The 16,655-nt window shown below is 38.6% G+C and overlaps 1 protein-coding gene across 3 annotated transcripts in view; it reads left to right on the plus strand.

Annotated features, from left to right (window-relative positions):
* Nucleotides 1-10,085: 10,085 nt before the first annotated feature.
* The window catches only part of lrrc74b (leucine rich repeat containing 74B), a 45,596-nt gene continuing 39,026 nt past the window's right edge, over nucleotides 10,086-16,655 (plus strand). The window contains exons 1-2 of one of the 3 annotated variants that reach the window (XM_049470519.1): nucleotides 10,086-10,525; nucleotides 15,658-15,874. In XM_049470519.1, the coding sequence (XP_049326476.1) occupies nucleotides 10,307-10,525; nucleotides 15,658-15,874 (436 nt within the window). In that variant the 5' untranslated portion in view covers nucleotides 10,086-10,306. The remainder of the gene's footprint in view (nucleotides 10,526-15,657; nucleotides 15,875-16,655) is intronic. The other 2 variants (XM_049470518.1, XM_049470517.1) reach the window with 2 other exon arrangements.

The following is a 16,655-nucleotide window of genomic DNA, read 5'->3' on the forward strand; positions in this document are numbered from 1 at the left end:
AAAATCAGAGAAACTCATCATTTTTAAGTATTCTCTATTTATTTTTTCCAGAGCTGTATTGTGAAACTGATTAGACTGATTAAACTGTCCAACTGCTATGTTATACTTAAAAAAGAAGAAAAATGATTATCGCAGGACTCCATTAGGAACCTCTACAACCTGCACATGCTCAATATACATGACTTAAATGGGAGTTTCAAGAGTTCAACACTTCAACACTTCCTTCTCGGTTCAACCATTTTTTTTCTTAAAGATGATAAGAGATGATAAATGTAAGTTAATTGTTTATTTCCATGAATTAGTTCCATTGTTTCAGCAGTTTACAGTTTTTTTTTTTACATATTGTCTTTATATTTCTCAAAGCTGCGATTTTGGAGGTGCAAAGTTTTCGCGTAACATTAACGATATATATATATATATTTATATATTTTTTTTCTCGATTAACGAGCTGTGCGCATCGGGCAACCTGAGCTGCCTGTTTTGTGGATGCATGAGCAAGACCCATAATGATGTCAAGAATCGTAGTCCTGGTATTTACACATGTATAAACATGTATTTAGCTATTCAGTGTTGGTGATAAATGGTTTAGCTTCGAGTTTAGTGAAACGGGAGGGGGTCACTGTGCACATCGTACCGTTTGCGGAGTCTGGAACGGCGCCAGCTGAAGCGAAAGGTTGTGGGTTTAACTGCATGTTTTATTATTGGTTGAGGATAAAGCAGCAGCTTCAGTGTTGAAGGGGGGTGTTGAGAAACGTTAGCGTTAGCGCTAGCGCTAAAAAAGAGGTCCGTTACTCTGCTTACACTCTGTGTGAAGGGCAGGCGGGTACGCTACAGCAGTCAATCTCATACAGAGTGTTTTTTTTCTGGGGAATCTGAAGTTCAGTCATGGGTTACTGTGTTTTTATTGCAGCCGCTCTGTCGTGAAGATCCATATCATGCTTGGTTTGGTAGCGTGTGGAAGATGGTAGGAGGCAGGAGAATGGAACAGACAGGCAATGTTTTTTTTCTGTCACATCTCAGGTGTCATCCGTCCCAGAGGTATCACCACAATATAGGATTTCATACTGATACTGATACTGATAGGTCATGAAGCAACGCTTGCACATTTTTTTTTTTTTTTTAGTTTTTTTTCTCATGTTTTTTTTATTTTTCTTCTTTTTTTTTCTTATCAAATTTATGTCAGGGGTTCATCATCTCCTGAAGTTGTATATCAGAACTGAAAGACAAGAAATGAATCTTAGAGTAAGCTTTTCAGAAGGCTCAAAACATCAAATTTTCTTTTCTTCATCTTAAAAAATTGTAATATCATTTAAAAATTACTTTATTTCAGTAATTCAGTTCAAAATGTAAAACTCATATATTATATAGATGTATTCAACACAGAGTGATCTATTTTAAGCCTTTATTTCTTTTATTGTTGATGATTATGGCTTACAGCCAATCAAATGACCCAAAAATCAGTGTGTCAGAAAATTTGAATATTATATAATTAAGACCAATTGGTACTTTTGGCAGTGTGGGCATTGTACCAAGTCCTGCTGGAAAATGAAATCCGCATCTCCAAAAAAAAACACCAGCAGATGACATAGCTCTCCAAACGGTCACTGACTGCGAAAATGAAATGTAAAATTACTGATGATCAGTGATGGTTTGGAGAGTCATGTCTGTCATCTGCTGGTGTTGATCCACTGTGTTTTATTATCAAGTCTAAAGTCAGTGCAGTGTTTTTTGAAAAAAAAAAAAAAAAAACCTTTTTGGAGATGCGGATTTCATTTTCCAGCAGGACTTGGTACAATGCCCACACTGCCCACAAAAGTACCAATTGGTTTTACTATAAATGTAATAAGCTAATTTTCTGAAACTCTGATTATTGGGATTTTTTATTGGCTGTAAGCCATAATCATCAACAACAAAAGAAAATTTAAAAAATGCTAAAAATAGATTAATCTGTGTGTAATACATCAATATATATTATAGGAGTTTAACATTTTGAACTGACTTACTAAGTATTACTGAAATAAAGTAACTTTTCAATGATATTCTGATTTTTTGAGATGGACTAGTATATACCATTAATGAACCATTATATTATAAGTATCTAATATTTACCTGGCCACCAAAAACAGCCCAAAAAACATCTCCAGTTTGATCAAGAGCTTCATAAGTTTGAAAAAAGAAACACCTTCTTCACTTATACTCATCAGCGTGTCCAGTTTGTGATGGCACTCTAAAGCCCTTGAGAAAGCATCAGAACCAATCACAAACACCTGTTTACCTGGAAGCTTCTCAACCATATAAAAGGCTCTTTCCTCGCCAACCTTGAGACGCTGTAATGAAGTCTGGCCTCCAGAAGAGACTGGTTTTTATCCAGGCCGGTGTTTCTCTTGGGAAATTACAGAAATGTCACACGGCCAGACCTGCAGGTAGTTGCCATGGTATCATTTTTTTTCTTTTTGACATTTTAAACAATAACTGGACACATTTAATCCATTACTGATTAAGTCCGTATCTCGCCCACCTGTGGAGATCACTTTTTAAATATACTCTGTTTCATGCTTTTAACCTTTTTCATGCTAGAAGAAGCAAATACTGTATAGTACTGTACAGCGCTTCTGAATATACCTAGTTGTCTGGAATGAGGTGTGTTGCAACACCACAGCAACCACCTGAAACACCGTCGCAATCACTTTGCCGCACTGTAACAACCATTTATCATTTACTGTATTTAGAAACACCACCTCAAATACCGTCATAAACACTTTGCCACACTGTAACACACATTTATAATTTATTTATAAATACCACAGCAACCACCTGAAATACCATTGCAACCTCTTTGCATCACTGTAACACCCATTTAGTATTTATTTAGAAACACCACAACAACCCCCTGAAATGCAATCGCAAACATCTGCCACACTGTAACACAAATTTATCCACCTGAAATACCATTGCAACCACCTTGCCACACTGTAATAACCATTTATTATTTATTTAGCGACACCAAAGCAACCACCTGCAATACCAATGCGATCACACTTTGCCGCATTGTATCACCCATTTATTATTTATTTAGAAACACCACAACAACCCCCTGAAATGCAATCGCAAACATCTGCCACACTGTAACAACCATTTATCATTTATTTAGCAACACCACAGCAACCACCTGAAATACCAACACAAGCACTTTGCCCCATTTTAACACAAATTTATCCACCTGAAATACCATCGCAAACATTTTGCCGCACTGTAACAACTATTTATCATTCATTTAAAAACACCACAGCAACCACCTAAAATACCATCGCAAATGAACACTTTGGCACACTGTAACACCCATTTATCCACCTGAAACACCATTGCAATCACCTTGCCACACCTTGTAACAACCATTTATCATTTATTTAGCAACACCACAGCAACCACCTGCAATACCAATGCGATCACACTTTGCCGCATTGTATCACCCATTTATTATTTATTTAGAAACACCACAACAACCCCCTGAAATGCAATCGCAAACATCTGCCACACTGTAACAACCATTTATCATTTATTTAGCAACACCACAGCAACCACCTGAAATACCAACACAAGCACTTTGCCCCACTGTAACACAAATTTATCCACCTGAAATACCATTGCAACCACCTTGCCACACTGTCATAACCATTTATTATTTATTTAGCGACACCAAAGCAACCACCTAAAATACCATCACAAACATTTTGCCGCACTGTAACAACTATTTATCATTCATTTAGAAACACCAAAGCAACCACCTGAAATAGCATTGCAAACACCTTACGACACTGTAAGAACCATTTAGCATTTATTTAGCAACACCACAGCAACCACTTTGCCACACTGTAACACCCATTAAGCATTTATTTAGCAACACCACAGCAACCACCACCCATTTATTATTTATTTGGCAACACCACAGAAACCACCTGAAATAGCATTACGTCACCTTACGACACTGTAAGAACCATTTAGCATTTATTTAGCAACAACACAGCAACCAAGACCCATTTATTATTTATTTAGAAACACCACCATTTGAAATACCATCGTAATCACCTTTGCAGTATTACAGTATAAATGAGCTAAGGCTCTTTCAGTGATGGAACTCCTCTGTCTTCTCTATCAAACTCAAATTTCTTTCTGATTATGAAACTCACCTGGTAACTTGCTCTGTTTTAATGTCACAATTTATTTATTTTTTGTTTTTTTTTTCTATGGAGCGAAAGTCTGACCTCTAGAAAGATTTATCTAATGTTGTGTGTTAAAAAAAAATGTTTTAAAGAGTTGAGTCTGTGGATGGCGTCTTCTTCTTCTTCTTCTTCTTCTTCTAAAAGATAGCTCTCTGATGGAGGTTTGATTGAAGGCATCTCTGTTCTTTGTTGCTGTTTCTGACTGATTTGCGACTGATGGATTCTGTCCGATTCGTCCTGCGCTGTTTAAAACTGTGTGATTATAAGAAGTGCAGCAAAAAAAATTATATACAGTATATATATAAATATATATTCATGTTTCAGAGTAAATCCAGATCTAACCTGTACGAGACTTTTTTAAGAATGTATTTTGATTATGGCTATTGTTTGTTTATGGGGGTTTGGTTTGGTCGGATGTTGCTCGTTGGGAATTCTCTCGGGGGGGAAATGAGATCTGACATTTAGTCACTTTTTTTTGCGCTTTTTGAGGAATCTGAAGCAAATGCATGAGGTCACTGTGTCCTGTTTGAAAACTCTGTTCCTCCGACAGTCGTGACAGAAAAGAGCTTGAGGGACATTTTTTTCTTTTTGCTCTTTTTTATTTTTTCTTTGTATTTTTCTTTTTTGCTGAAGCTTAAAAATAGAATAAAGAAAAAAAAACGCAAAAAGAATTCCAGTCACTCTCTGCTGTGAACCTTCAATTGTGCAACACCTGAACCTTGAGACATTTGCCATTTTAATGCACATTCTTTAAAGCATATTCCAGAATACTTTGCATCTACTTATTAATAAAATACCATTTATATGTCATGCTCTGCTGTGTGCTGTCTTTAATGGGAGTGTATTAATGACTCTCACTTTACCACACTGTAAAATGCATCTACAGTCCACTTAGCAACACCACAGCAACCACCTGCAATACCATGATAATCACTTTGCCACACTGTAACAACCATCAATTTTCCACTTATTAACACCACAGCAACTATACAACAATACCACAGCAACCGCCTGAAAAACCATCACAATTACCTTGCCACACTATAACAACCATCTAGCATTGACTTAGCAAAACACCACAGCAACCACCTGCAATACTATCACAATCACTTTGCCACACTATAACTATAACCATCTAGAATCCACAGCGCAACACCACAGAAACCACCCAAAATCATATCATAATCCCTTTGCCGTACTGTTACATCCATCTAGCATCCACTTACCCACCATTGCAATCACCATGCCACACTATAACATCCATCTTGCATCCACTTAGCAACACCACAGCAACCACCTGAAATGCCATTACAATCACCTTGCCACACTGTAACAACAATGTATAGATTCCATTTAGCAACACCACAGCAACCATCTAAAATACCATCACAATTACCTTGCTACACTAAAACCCACATTTTTTATTTATTTAGAAACACCACAGCAACCACCTGAAATACCATCGCAATCACTTTACCCCACTGTAAAATCCATCTAGCATCCACTTATTAACACCACAGCAACTATACAACAATACAACCAAAAACAATACCACAGCAACCACCTGAAATACCATCACAATCCCCATGCCACACTATAACAACCATCTATCATCAACTTAGCAAAACACCACAGCAACCACTGGCAATACTATTACAATTAACACACTATAACTATAACAATTGACACACTATAACTATAACCATCTATAATCCACAGGGCAACACCATAGAAACCACCCAAAATCATATCATAATCCCTTTGCCGTACTGTTACATCCATGTGGCATCCACTTACCAACCATTGCAATCACCACGCCACTCTATAACAACCATCTATCATCCACTTAGCAACACCACAGCAACCACCTGGAATGCCATCTGAATCACCTTGCCACACTGTACCATCCATCTAGCATCCACCTAGCAACACCACAGCAACCACCTGGAATACCATTACAATCACATTGCCACACTGTAACAACAATCTATAGATTCCATTTAGCAACACCACAGCAACCACCTGAAATACCATCGCAATAACTTTCCCACCCTGTAAAATTCATCTACAGTGAAATACTATCACAATCAACTTGCCACACTGTAACCACCATCGATTGTCCACTTAGCAACACCACAGCAACCACCTGAAATACCATTGCAATCACCTTGCCACACTGTAACATACATTTAGCATCTATTACACTTTTACACTATTAAAACTATTACAAATATTACATCTATTACACTATTACAACTATTAGACTATTACAACCATCTACTGTCAACTTAACAACACCACAGCAACCACCTGAAATACCATTGCAATCACCTTGGCACACTGCAACAACCATCTAGCGTGCACTTAGCAACCATTGCAATAATCTTGCCACCCTGCAACATCCATCTAGCATTTTTTTGGCAACACCACAGCAACCACCTACATTACCACCGCAATCTCTTTACCACATTGTAACACCCTTTTATGATTTATTAGAAACACCACAGCAACCACCTGAAATACCCCCACAATCTTTTTACCACACTGTAAAACCCTTTTGTAATTTATTTAGAAACACCACAGCAACGACCTGAAATACCACCGCAATCTTTTTACCACACTGTTAAACCCTTTTATCATTAATTTAGAAACACCACAGCAACCACCTGAAATACCACAGCAATCTCTTTGCCACACTGTAACACCCTTTTATCATTATTTAATTTAGAAACACCACAGCAACCACCTGAAATACCACCGCAATCTCTTTACCACACTGTAACACCCTTTTATCATTAATTTAGAAACACCACAGCAACCACCTGAAATACCACTGCAATCACCTTGCCACAGAGTAACAACCACCTAGCATCCACTGCAGGGTTGCCACGTTACTCAACTATGCAACACCATAGCAACCACTAGGAAATCTAACAATACTCCGGTTAAGAGTATACATGAGCTAAAATCCAGATCTCTTTATTAGATCTAAGAAATCAGAGTATGCTGTTTTCACAACTGCTTGAATAATCAGTAATTGATCTATTGATCTATCTATAAAAACTTTTTTTAGTGCAATTAAATACACTCAGTGCCAGGTGCATTATAATGCATTGGTAATTATAATATTGTTAGGAATGCTTATTAATCTAATATGAGAAAGTGAGCAAAATTGTATTTCTCTGAAATTCAAGTGTTTAGGGGGAAAACAAGGTCTCAGACTTCAGGCATTTTATTCAATGAGTATCTTTCTATTAGGAAGCTTTAAGAGGTATTAATCTCAGTGTTCTCAGGCTTTTTAAGAGATATTTTCCAGGACTTTCCAAGGACACGTCTGATAACTTCCATTCTCAGCAGCAAACATCAATTGACTGTATTAAAAGCCTATCAATATTAATTGGTTATGCTAATTTCCCATTAGATGCAAATCCCTCTGTAAATCCCCCAGTATTTATTCAAACACACTGTAAGGCTCATTGGTTTCAGGATCTCACTAATGCAGCATCAAATTACAAAAAAAAAGTTGGAGCAGTAGAATAAAAAAAAAGAACATAAATTAATAAATTAATAGTGAAGTGATCTATTGAGGAAACACTGTAGAATTAATAGAGAGGCCAAATGGATAGGAGATAAAGACCAGTGGCTAAAAAACATGGTTTTAATTAAATTTCTATTGCATATTATAAATGAATCTTTTCAGATTTTATAAATAAATATAAATCTCGAAATGAATTGGGTTTTTGATACAAGTTAAAGCATATATAAAAAAAATACAAGAAGTTAATTATGGTGTTATTGCTAGATATGTAGGCTTAGACAATACAGAGACTGAAAAAACTCAAATTTACTTGAAAAAGCTTGAATAATATAACAGAAAATATAAGAGATATTGTTTGGCTAATTGCAAATGAAAGTGAAATAATGAAAGTGAAATAATGAAGTGGAATTATAATGTCCATAGTCCGACCTGTCCAATACCAGACTGTCACGAAGATGAAACCGTAGATCATTTAAATTTAGTGTGTCGTAGATCAAAACAAATCTGGGATCTATCTGAAAATATTTTTAATTTTAAATTAACTTTCGATCCAAAAGCAATAAAATTTGGGATTTTTGAAGAGACCCTCTCGAAATCTCAAATGGATTTTGCGTGGCTATGGATATGTATACTTAATACACTGCAAAATTGCAAAATTTCAGGCCATTGGGTTTTTGAACAAGCTCTTGCTAATATATATAAAAAAAGAAGTGTAATATGTTCATTTCATTTTCATTTTTACTATATGTAACCAAAATATGTAGTGGAGAAAAATTACTGAACATTTTTTACGTATTTTTGTCTGTAAAATGTTTTTTAAAAAAAAAAAAACTTCCATAAAATTTATATAAAAGAAACACTGTATAAGGAATCATGTAGTAACTTAAAATTACTGTTAAACAAACCAAAATACTCTGTGAAGAAGCACTAAGGTGCTCTTATCTGGGGAGCTGTTAAGTTGTAAAAGAAGAGTGTTTTAAGTATACTACTTAACAGTGAAAAGTACATACTTTATACAATTAAAATATGGCCTTTAATACATACTAAATGTACTGTTTGGAACAACTTGTAGAAACCTAAGTATATTTAAGCCATATTTAAACATAACATAAAAGTGTGAAATTGTGCTTTAGAGTGCTTTTTTGTACAACTTCTGTGAACTTTAGTAGATTTAAGTATGTGTGTTTTTAAACACTTTTAATACACTTAAATGTACTACTTTGTGTATTGATGCACATATTGCGTACACCTTAATGCTAATGGTAAAACTACTACACTAAAATGAACTTTAAGCAGTATTTAATGACTATATATATATATATATATATATATATATATATATATATATATATATATATATATATATATATATATATATTTTTATATATATATATATATATATTTATATATTCAACACAATGTATGATTTAAAGCATGGCTTTATGGCTTCATTTTAAATTGTATTGGAATACAGAGAAAGTATATTTAGTTTGTATTTAAAAAAATATTTTGACTTACTTTAATGCTCTTAAGTTTACTTCTTTTCACAAGGGTTAACTCTTAGCAGTTTCTGAGGCTGGTAACTCTGATGAACTTATCCTGTACAACAGTGGGAACTCTTGCTCTTCCTTTCCTGTGGCAGTCCTGATGAGTGCCAGTTCTATCATTATAATGTTTTTGATGGTCTTTGTGACTGCACTTGAGAATACTTTTTTAAACTTCCTGCAATTCTTCTTTTCAGATTGATTGACCTTCATTTATTCATAGTCATTTTTTTTCTTTATTTAGTTGAGTAGTTCTTCTCATAATCTGGATTAGAACATAACTCAAATATTCACTATTCACTGTATACCTGTAACTCTACCTCTTCACTACTTTACAACTGATGCTCTCAAACACTTTATTAAGAGACAAAAAATTCAAGTAATTAACTCTTGATGAGTTCAGCACAGCTGTTAACTGAAAGCCTGAATTCCAGGAGACTCTACCTCATAAAGCTGACTGAGAAAATCCAGCCATTTAAACAAGAAGAATAATCTAAAATATTAAACATAATCTGGTTTGTTTTACACTTTTTTGTTTACTAAATAATTTCATATGTTTTTATTTATAGTTTGAATGATTTTAGCATTAATCTATAATGCAGAACATTTTTAAATAATAAAAAAAAACACTCAAGCACAAGGTTTCTGCTCTTTATAAAGCCCCTCCCTCAGAAAACACAACAAGAGCCTGGGAAACTGGCACCAAGGCAACCTGTCAACACAGTAAATCAGTTGCAGTTTGCCCCGCCCCCTCTGTTGAGAGCTGAATGCTGATTGGAGCATTTGCTGTAGAGTTTGTGGCAGTTAGAGAGAGTGTGTACCAGGGCAACAAACAACACACACTAACGTCCTGCACTGATTTTCTTTCACTCTCTGTGTGTGTTTAAGTTAGAGGAAATTCAATACCTGGCAACCCGAGTGTAAATCTGACTTTAGACTAAAGGGATTTATCTCAGATTTATCAGAGAAAATCGTGATAAAAGACCCCCTAGCACTAATCCAGCATGGTGGTGGGGAAGAAAGTAGCCAAAGAGACACTGCTGGAGTCCGTGCACGAGGACGAGGATGATGATGATGATGGTGGTGATGAAGGTGATGAAGGTGATGATGGTGATGATGAAGATGAAGATGAAGGGCAGGTACAGGAGCCGTTAGGAGGGATTGGGGGCAGACCACCCAGCAGACCACGCAACATCTACAGCAGGGGGAGTGTGGACCACCAGGTGAGTAAGCGAGGAATGTTCAATGACCTCATTTACACCGATATGCCAAAAGTCATGGGAGCCCAAAATGGCTTTGGAAGGAAGCCAGCACCATACATACTTTTTTATACCATTGAATTCAGACAAAACTAAACAAACGAGCAGGAGTCCCATCACTTTTGCCCATTCAGTGTACTGACAAGCTTTTAAAGGCTTTTCCCTTTAAATATTACAATATAAGAAAAAAAATATATACGCAGAAAAAACTATTAAAAGCTATAATTCATTGTGTTCTTAGCTGCAAAATTGCTGTTGTTGTGTGGATATATATTTTATGTATTAATATATATTAATATGTTTTATAAGTTATAAATATGTAATATAACAATATTTAGTGTCAAAGTGTCAAAGTGTCAAAGTGGTTTTTATTGTCATTTCAGCTATATACAGAGTACACAGTGAAACGAAACAACGTTCCTCCAGGGACCATGGTGCACATAAACACAGTGTATACAGAACAATAGTGCAACAGTACAAAAGTGCAGACAGACAATACAACACAATACAGACAAAGAATAATAAATAACAAGACAGTGTGCAAATTATGCAGTGTGCAAAAAGTGTGCAAAAAAGACCAGTGAGGTAGTAATTACCTCTATTACACAGTGTGCAATAGAGTCCAGTGAGGTAGTAGGGTTTTTAGTGCTTTCCATTTTCTGGGGTAAGTCGGGTAAGAGTGTGTGTGCATGTACAGAAAAATCATCAGTTCAGTCTCTGCAGTTGAGGAGTCTGATGGCTTGGGGGTAGAAGCTGTTGCAGAATCTGGTCGTGCTGGACCGGATGCTGCGGTACCTTCTTCCCGGAGGCAGGAGGGAGAACAGTTTGTGTGAGGGATGGGTGGGGTCATTCACAATGCTGGTTGCTTTGCGGATGCTGCGGGTGGTGTAAATGTCCGTGATGGAGGGGAGAGAGACGCCAATGATCCTCTCAGCTGTCCTCACAATACGCTGGAGGGTCTTGCGGTCAGAGACGGTGCAGGTCCCAAACCAGGCAGTGATGCAGCTGCTCAGGATGCTCTCAATGGTCCCTCTATAGAAGAGTGTGAGGATGGGTGGAGGGAGACGGGCCTTTCTCAGCTTCCGGAGGAAGTAGAGACGCTGCTGGGCTTTCTTGGCTGTAGAGCTGGTGTTCAGGGTCCAGGTGAGGTTATCTGCTAAGTGGACACCAAGGAACTTGGTGCTCTTAACAATCTCCACAGAGGACCCGTCGATGTTGAGTGGAGAGTGGGTGTGTTGTGCTCTCCTGAAGTCAACAACCATTTCCTTTGTCTTGTCCACATTCAGGTGAAGGTTGTTGACTGTACACCAGTCTGTCAGCCGCTGCACCTCCTCTCTGTATGCTGACTCGTCGCTTTTGGTGATGAGACCCAGCACGGTTGTATCATCGGCGAACTTGATAAAGCTGTTAGAACTGTGTTTTGCAGCACAGTCATGAGTCAGCAGGGTGAACAGCAGAGGACTCAGGACACTGCCCTGGGGGGCCCCAGTGTTCAGTGTGATGGTGCTGGAGGTGCTGCCCCCGAACCGGACTGACTGGGGTCTCCCCGTCAGAAAGTCCAGGATCCAGTTGCAGAGGGGGGTGTTGAGGCCGAGCGAGCTTAGCTTCCTGATGAGGTTCTGTGGGATGATGGTGTTGAATGCTGAACTGAAGTCTATAAACAGCATTCTGATGTAAGTGTCCTTCTTCTCCAGGTGGGTGAGGGAGAGATGAAGGGTGGTGGTGATGGCATCGTCCGTGGAGCGATTGGGACGATACGCAAACTGCAGGGGGTCCAGTGAAGAGGGCAGTCATGTCTTGATGTTCCTCATGACTAGCCTCTCGAAGCACTTCATGATGATGGGTGTAAGTGCAACGGGACGGTAGTCATTGAGGCAGGACACTGTGGACTTCTTCGGCACGGGAACGATGGTGGTGGACTTGAGGCACGTTGGGACAGTGGCGCTGCACAGGGAGATGTTGAAGATGTCCGTGAGAACATCTGTCAGCTGGTCTGCGCACTCCCTGAGCACTCTGCCGGGGATGTTGTCTGGTCCTGCAGCTTTTCGTGGGTTGACTCTGCGCAGAGTGTTCCTCACATCCACTGCAGTCAGGCACAACACCTGCTCGTCCATACTCCTCCAAATCAACAGAATCGCCTTCAGTAGCAGCCTCCCTAAACATGTCCCATGCAGTGCACTCAAAAGAGTCCTGAAGGGCAGAGATGGAGCCTGCCGGCCAGGTTTTCACCTGCTTCTGAACAGGCCTGGAGCGTCTGATGAGTGGTGTGTATGTTGGAGTCAGCCAAACACACATGTGGTCCGAGAAAGCGAGGTGGGGGCGGGGCTCCGCCCGGTACGCGCTAGGGATGTTTGTGTAAACAAGATCCAGCGCGCTCGCTCCTCTCGTTGCAAAGTGCACATGTTGATGGAATTTAGGGAGCACTGACTTGAGATTTGCGTGGTTGAAATCTCCAGCGATAATAAACAGTCCGTCTGGGTGTTTGTTCTGTAGATCGCTGATAGACCGATAGAGTTCACACAGAGCCTCTTTAGCATTAGCACCAGTGCTAGCGCTGGGTGGAATGTAGACAGCAGCTATTAGCACGGCGGAGAACTCCCGTACTAAATAAAAAGGTCTGCACTTGACTATCAGGAACTCCACCAGTGGAGAGCAGTGTTTGGCGACAGTCACAGCGTTGTTACACCATTCCGTGTTGATGTAAACACACACGCCTCCACCGCGGGTCTTCCCGGATAGAGCCGCGCTCCTATCCGCTCTGAACGCCTGTGAATGGCGCTGTCCGGAATGTTGTCGTTCAGCCACGATTCCACAAAAACCAAAGCACAGCAGTCTCTGAACTCACGCTGGGTAGTTCGCTGGAGTCGGATGTAGTCCAGTTTATTGTCGAGGGAACAGACGTTTGCCAGAAAGAGCGATGGTATAGCCGGCCGGCTAGGACTAGCTTTTAGCCTCGCGCGGATCCCGGCTCTCTTTCCGCGCTTACGCTTACGCTTGCATCGCTTGCGATGGCACTTCCGCTGGGCTCCGGCGTCAGGAAACACCGCGGGCTAGCGGCCTGGGTCTCTTAGCAGGCTAAGCTCAAGTAGCGTCTGCAGAACCTCGTCCGGTAGCGTGTTTTCTGGCTGGTTTCTCCACTGTAGCAGGGTCTGGCGGTGGTAGAACATGTGCACGGGTGTTCCGATGCACATATTTGCAGGAAATAAACGGAAAAAACTACAAATAGTAACACAAAAGCACCATTTAACGGACCGGAGCGGCCGCTGCGTGTTAACGCGCCGCCATCTTGGGTGGGCCATATTTAACTTATATATTTAACATAATTACCTATATATAGTTATTACCTACACAAAAAAACATAAATTTAAGTAAAAAAAATAGGAAAATGTCTCTAACTAATGTTGTGCATATATATCACTGTCCATAAAGTTCATAACTACAATAAAATTTGCAAGAAAAAAGTAAAAGAAAAAAAATCATTAAATTAACTAACAGAGCAAAAAAAAATGAATGGTCTTAGTTGCAAAATTAGGACCATTTTTTTCAATAGTATATGGAAAATATTGTCGTTATATGCTTATATATCTGCCCAATACCATTAATAACTGCAGAAAAATGTGCAAGAATGTATTTATTTATTTTAAACTGTAATTACAGAAATTATCTGTCATATATTTATTGTAAAAAATGTTGGAACGTTTACTATTGTTGTGCACATATATCACTGTCAAATCAAATACAGTTTACAATGGCAGAAAAAAACAAGCAAAAGCATTGAAAACCTGAAATTTACAAACTGAAAAATAAAAACATTTTCTGTAAAATAATACTTTTCTGTAATTTTACAAGAAAAATACTGTTGTTACGTGGATATATTTCTGTACAATATCGTTAATAACTGCAGAAAAATATACAAGTTTTTTTTTTTTACAAATAAAATGTTATTTACTGAGACTAACCGTAAAATACATTTTAAAAATGTTGTTATGCACATATATTACTGTCAAATACAGTTTAGAACGGCAGAAAATACAAGCAAAACCATTGAAAACCTGAAATTTACTAACTGAAAAAAATTGATAAAAATTGTTGTTATGTGGATATATCTCTGTCCAATATCGTTAATAACTGCAGAAAAATATGCAAGCTTTACTTTTACTAAGCGTAAAATAAATTTTAAAAATGTTGTTGTGCACATATATCACTGTGAAATACAGTTTAAAACTGCAAGAAAATATGCAGAAGTACTTTAAAAAGCTGTATTTTATTTAGAGAAATGTATTAAATGTAAGATAAAAAGTGTTCTTAGATGCAAAATTAGGAAAATACTTTGTAATACTTAAATTTGTAATGTGCAAAGAACCCTGTAAAATCTTTTGTTATGTGGATATACAGGGTTTGGACAAAGAAACTGAATCACCTGGTTTTAGAGCACAATAAATTGATTGTGGTGACGGACAGTTCTGGTGGAAACAGGAGAGTTGAGGTGCACATTGAGTTCTGCGTGATTTGATCAGCCGTGGTTTTATGTTTTTTTTAGGATACAATCCGGGTTAGCACCCGAACAACCCTTTCAGACAGCTTCCTCTTACAGCGTCCACAGTTAATCCTGTTGGATGTGGTTGGTCCTTCTTGGTGGTATGCTGACGTTACCCTGGATACCTTGGCTCTTGATGCATCACAAAGACTTGCTGTCTTGGTCACAGATGCGCCAGCAAGACGTGCACCAACAATTTGTCCTCTTTTGAACTCTGGTATGTCACCCATAATGCTGTGTGTATTGCAATATTTAGAGCAGAACTGTGCTCTTACCCTGCTAATTGAACCTTCACACTCTGCTCTTACTGGTGCAATAATGTGCAATTAATGAAGATTGAACACCAGGCTGCTCCAATTTAGCCATGAAAGCTCCCACACTAAAATGAGACAGGTGTTTCATTTTCATTTTCATCGTCCAACCCCTGTATCTCTGTCCAATATAGTTTAGAACTTCAGAAGCATTTGCGCAAAAAAACTTTAAAAAAAGGCAATTTGCCCTTTCAAATTTAACTCTTTAAATTCTGAAGGGCAGCATTTTTTTTTGCGTCTTGTATCAGACAGTGGTCAGAGCCAGCGGTCGGAGGCTGATCAAAGGGAACAGGGTTGAAAAGAAGCTGAAGAAGGATGAGGATGAGGATGATGAAGATGATGATGAAGATGAGGTGGAGAAGAGTGGTCCAGGGAGTGGAGGTGGAGCGGATGATGGACAGCCCCGGAGAGATGCAGTGTGTTTCAGCGTGGATGAAGATTACGACACGGAGCTGGAGCTGGAAGGTTATGTAGCGAAGAGTTCTTATTAAGAGTGGAAAAGTGAGAGCGAGTGACACCGTGCGCGCGAGAGAGAGAGAGAGAGAGAGAGAGAGAGAGAGAGAGAGAGAGAGCGTGGGTGAGTGATAGTGTTGTGATAGAGGGTGTCAGAAAGCTAAGGGGCAGAGAGTGTGTGGTTGCTTCTCTACAGGGAATAAAACGGGCTAACAGTTGTGAGTCATACTTTTGATTTCAGACACATTCTCTCAATTTCTCTCTCTCTCTCATTCTCTCTCTCTTTCTCTCTCTCTCTCTCTTTTTCTCTATTTCTCACCTGCTTGTTCTGAAGATACTGGAACACCTACGCAGTCTCCTACATCTACATAAATCACTGTTCCAAACCCATGTGCTCTCCATGTGCTCTCTCTCTCTCTCTCTCTCTCTCTCTCTCTCTCTCTCTCTCTCTCTCTTCTCTCTCTCTCTCTCTCTCTCTCTCTCTCTCTCTCTCTCTTTCTCGCGGCTGTTTATTCAGCTTATTAGAGATGACCATCTGCTGTATTAATGCAGTGTGCCTCTGCATCGCTTAATGAACGGCTTGGGAATTTTCCACATTTATCATAATTGGCCGCCTTAATGGCGAACAATGGCGCGCTGTCGTATTTGATTTGCTGATGACACTTAAATTACAGTTTTCCCTAAACAGCTTATAAACAGCTTATAGAGCTTAAATCAGACCTTTAAAATATGAAAATGAACATATTATACCTAGTTTTACACTGGACTAGACCCATTTAAAAGTGCCTACATC

This window comes from Astyanax mexicanus, chromosome 22 (genome assembly GCF_023375975.1).
Source record: "Astyanax mexicanus isolate ESR-SI-001 chromosome 22, AstMex3_surface, whole genome shotgun sequence".
NCBI lineage: Eukaryota > Metazoa > Chordata > Actinopteri > Characiformes > Acestrorhamphidae > Astyanax > Astyanax mexicanus.